Below are 4,795 nucleotides of genomic sequence, written 5' to 3' on the forward strand. Positions count from 1 at the left end.
AGACGGGAACAGCGTGGGCAGGGGACAGTAGGGGGTGGACCCGTTCCCGCGGCTCTCTGTTCTTGGCGGATTTTTCGGCGGCGGCGCTTTTCTTTCGCATGCGTTCGTTTGTCAGTTTCGGCCTTGGTGGAATCAGCCAGGCAGACAGGCAGCTCTCAAGTATTTTCAATTTTCCGCTACTTTTTCCCAGTTCTTAGGGTCGATGTTGAAGGCTCTCAGCGTTCCCTTGATATAGTCCTCGTAGCGTTTTTTGGAAGCTCCTCTTTTTCTTTGACCTTCAGTCAGTTCGGGGTATAGGATTTGTTTCGGGAGTCTGTCGTTTGGCATCCTCTGGATGTGGCCAAGCCACCGCAGCTGGTGATGTTCAATTGTCTCGATGGAAAGGAGATCGGCTCTTTCGAGAACTTGATTGTTGGTGACCCGTTCTTGCCAGGAAATTCCCAAAAATACTTCTCAGTTTTTGCTGGTGGAAGCGTTCTAGTTTATGGATTTGGTACTTGTAGAGGGTCCAAGCTTCACAGCCGTACAGGAGGATTGAAAGAACCACTGCAGGGTAAACCATGATTTTGGTTGATGTCTTGAGATCACAATCACAGAAAGCACAGTGGGAAAGTCGGCCAAAGGCAGTGTGGGCAGCTTTCAGTCTGTTGGTGATATCCAGTTCTAGACTGCATGTTTCTTCAAGGATACTTCCAAGGTACTGAAAGGATTGAACTTGTTCTATAGATTGGCCATGGATGGTGATTTGAAGCAGAACTCATGGAGTACCCTGAGGCACAACAGCAAGCATTTTGGTTTTCTTGATGTTCACAGAAAAGCCAAAACTTTCATAGGCCTGAACAAAGGAGTTGGTGATCGACTGAAGACCTTCTGGAGTCATGGCAGGAGCAGCATTATCATCGGCATATTGAAGCTCGGTGATGACGTTGGTGGATGTCTTGTTCTTAGACTTCAAGCGCTGGCGATTGAACAGGCTGCCATTGAAGCGGTAACGGACGTTGTCGTTACCGTCGAATGACCGATCTGTCTTCTGCAAGAGAGCAGCAATGTACATGGAAAACAACGTAGGCGCTAGAACACAGCCTTGCTTTACTCCACAGTCCATGGGGAAAGGCTCGGAAAGTGTTCCACGGAAACAGACACAGCCTTTCATGTCATCATGGAGGCCGCGAATCATCTGGATGAAGTGGTCAAGGGCATCCAGATTTGGATAGCACGTCCCACAAAATGGCTCTCGGAAGAGAATCAAACGTTTTCTCGAGGTCGAAAAAGATGAAAAGCATTGTCTTTTGTTGTTCTCTTGCCTTCCCCATGAGCTGTCATGCCGCAAAGATCATATCGGTGGTTCCTCTGTGGAATCGAAAACCGCTTTGGGATTCGGGGAGAACTTCTTCGGCCAGGGTGGTGAGACGATTCAGAAGGATCCGCGACAGAATTTTCCCAGCTGTTGAGAGGAGGGAAATTCCTCTGTAATTGCCACACACTCCTCGATCCCCTTTTTTGAAAATGGTAACGATGTTAGCGTCTTTGAAATCAGCTGGGGGCAGTCCGGGTTTCCCAGATCTGCAGCATGATTTCGTACAGTCGCTTCCGAAGAGGCAGTCCTCCGTACTTGTACAGATCTGCAACTTTGTTGTTGCGCATCTGAGCGATCGCTGTTTGGAGCTCCTTGGCGGAAGGAGGTGCAGACATCCACGGTTTTTGCGGCAGAGTAGGTAGACCATCAAGGCAGTCTGGAGACGTTCGTGATGGTTTGCAGAGGGGCTGGTGGAAGTGCTGTTTCCATCGTTGAGTGATGGCTACGTCATCCCTCAGAATTGTTACGTTAGTACACTACACATATAACTACATATAGACAGTACACTATATATCTTACTACCTATAGACACTATAAATATTACAAAATATAGACAGTAGACTACATGTTACTAGACAGTGCATTAAACATAATACTACATATATACAGTACACTATACATATCAATACATATAAATAGACAGTACACTATACATATTACAGCATATAGACACTACAGTATAGCTATCATTACATATAGACAGTACGCTATACAAATTACTACATATAGACGGTACACTATACATATTACTACATATAGACAGTACACTATACAATGTTACAATTTCATGTAGCAGACGCTTTTATCCAAAGCACGTTTATCCAAAGCACGAGAGTTAATGCAACACAAGAAGGATCTAGTCAGGAGACAACAACGCAAGTAAGTTCCAAAAAACTAGGTTCAAGCCCGATAGGACATAGGTGTCAACAGGCAGTGCACAAAGGCAATGCATAGGGTGCATAGAAGTGTTTTCTTTTTCTTTTTTAAATATTAATACCATCAGGTGTGGAGGTGTTGGAGAAAGAGCTGGGTCTTTAGCTTCTTCTTAAAGATGGAGAGGGACTCAGTGGATTAAATAGAGCTTAACTCGTTCCACCACCGGGGAACTATACAAGAGAAGAGTCTGGTTAGTGGCTTAGGGCCCCGTTGTGGCGGAAGTGCCCGGCGCCTTTCATTGGCAGAGCACAGTCAGCAGGACTGAGTGTAGACCTGAATGAGGGAGTTCAGGTAGGAGGGAGCCGTTTTCATTGCTGTTTTGTAAGCGAGCATCAAGGTTTGAAATTTGATGCGGGCAGCAACTGGAGCTAGTGGAGGGATATGAACAGCGGAGTGACATGTGCTGCGTTGGGTTGGCTGAAGACCAGACTCACTGCTGTATCCTGGATCATTTGCAGAGGTTTGAAAGTGAATGCAGGGAAACCTGCCAGTAAGGAGCTGCAGCAGTCAGTGTGATTTTACAAGAGCCTGTACCAGGAGTTGTGCTACACGTTCAGATAGGTAGGGTCTAATTTTCCTGATGTTGTTACAGGGTAAATCGGCATGACCGAGCAATCGAGGCCACATGAACCTTAAAGGTTAGTTGGTCATCAATCATGACACCCAGGTTTTAGGCAGACTTTGTGGGCAAGAGTTGGGTTGATCCAAGCTTGATATTGATCTGTTGTTGTAAGGATGGACTGGCAAGGCGCTCAGTCTTAGATAGGTCAAGTTGAAGGTGGCGTTCTTTCATCCATGCAGAGATATCAGCAAGGTATGATGATATCCGTGCCGAGACTGTGAGGTCATCAAGTGGGACTGATATGAAGAGCTGGGTATCGTCAGCATAGCAATGGTATGAGAAACCATGGGAGCGGTTGATCGCACCAAGTCAGGTGGTTATACTGAGACGAGAAGGGGACCAAGCACTGACCCTTGAGATACCCCTGTGGATAAGCCGTGTGGTTTGGACACTTTTCCCCTCCAAGATACTCTAAAGAACTCCCTGAGAGGTAGGACATGAACCAGCGGAGGGCAGATCTTGAGGTTGATTAAAAGTCAACAAAAAAGATCCTCTAGTTAGTCCTGAGAGAACAGAAACTGGATGACGAAATTTTACTCACAGCGATGTGTGAGGTGAAGGCAATTACGAACAATCGCCCATGTACAACAGTGTCTAACAACCCCAAAGATTTAGAACCCCCTACACCTAATCACCTACTCTTTTTGAAAGGGCAGGCTTTCAGACCCCGGGCATATTTGTAAGAGAAGATATATACTCCCGTAGAAGACGGAAACAGCACAATACATTGTAGTTTTTTTTTTGGAAACGTTGGGTGGGAGAATGCCTACACATAATGCAGGAAAGATGCAAGTAGCAGACACAGAAACAGAACTTTGCTCCTGGTGACCATCATGGATGACATTGCACCAAGGAACTCCTGGCTACTGGGACGGCTCATGGAAACTTCTCTGGATGACAGAGGTTTGGTGAGGAGTAGACTCACAAGTCAGTCTCTAAACGCTTTGCTCAACTAGAGACTGAAGACATTCAGCTTTCGTTGCTAAAACTGGGTGGAAACAATTAGAGTTTAAAAAAAAGTTCCAACCAATCCAGTCTTTAGGGTGGGGCCGTCATATTGGGGCGGTGACATGCAGTGTAAACACTGTTGTACCAGCAACATTTGCGTTATAGGATGGCTCAGGCGCAGTCACCGAAGAAAACTAGATAAACAATACAAAGTCAGCGAGCTCACATTAATTATGGTTTCAAACTCACCGTTGCACTACAGCGTGTACTTCGTCAACAGCCACTCCAACCAGCCGCTCCCGAAATAACGGTGTTTGGAGAAGCCGTCTCCACTTTGCTTGGCCAACAAAAGTTTCTGGTGCCAAACACAAGACCGGAATCACCGGCGACGGTCTGGTCATCGATGTCCTCGGTTTGTGCCGCGTATGCGGCAGGGATGCCTTTTACTTTCAAAAACTGCACCTGCTCCTCCATTATGGACAGCAGAGGGCGTATGACCAGCACCATAGATTTCTGTCCCTGTGCGGACAACAAGTCGCAGACAGTTGGCCAGGCTTGATAGACCAAGCTTTTCCCGTAACCAGCTGGTAAACAAGCAAACACGTCTTTCTTGTCCTGGGTTAAAAGTGTAAACTACTAATAAGACACGTTAGCCCCTAGCTAACGGGTCTGCGGACCCTTTAGTCGAGCCGTTAGTGGCGTCGCCTTGTGGTGCAGTACACCCCGTATCGAATCCCGCATCGGGCAAGATTGGTGGCAGCGGTGGGATCCGGAAGTGCGCAGATCCTCAGAAGTCTCTTCGGAGCGCGGGAAGAACAAAGCGCGAGGGCGCGCTTCCGGGGAGGGTGACGACTGTAAACTACTAATACGACACGTTAGCTCCTAGCTAACGGGTCTGACCCTTTAGCCGAGCGGTTAGTGATGTCGCCTTG

General features: G+C 47.1%; 1 protein-coding gene across 1 annotated transcript in view; it reads right to left on the minus strand.

Annotated features, from left to right (window-relative positions):
• The window catches only part of LOC130130938 (zinc finger protein 62 homolog), an 11,906-nt gene extending 7,569 nt beyond the window's left edge, over positions 1-4,337 (minus strand). The window contains exon 1 of the mRNA XM_056300802.1: positions 4,247-4,337. Coding sequence (XP_056156777.1) covers positions 4,247-4,337 — 91 coding nt within the window. The remainder of the gene's footprint in view (positions 1-4,246) is intronic.
• Between the last annotated feature and the right edge of the window lie 458 nt (positions 4,338-4,795).

The sequence above is a fragment of the Lampris incognitus genome, chromosome 20, assembly GCF_029633865.1.
Source record: "Lampris incognitus isolate fLamInc1 chromosome 20, fLamInc1.hap2, whole genome shotgun sequence".
In the NCBI taxonomy this organism is placed as follows: Eukaryota; Metazoa; Chordata; class Actinopteri; order Lampriformes; family Lampridae; genus Lampris; species Lampris incognitus.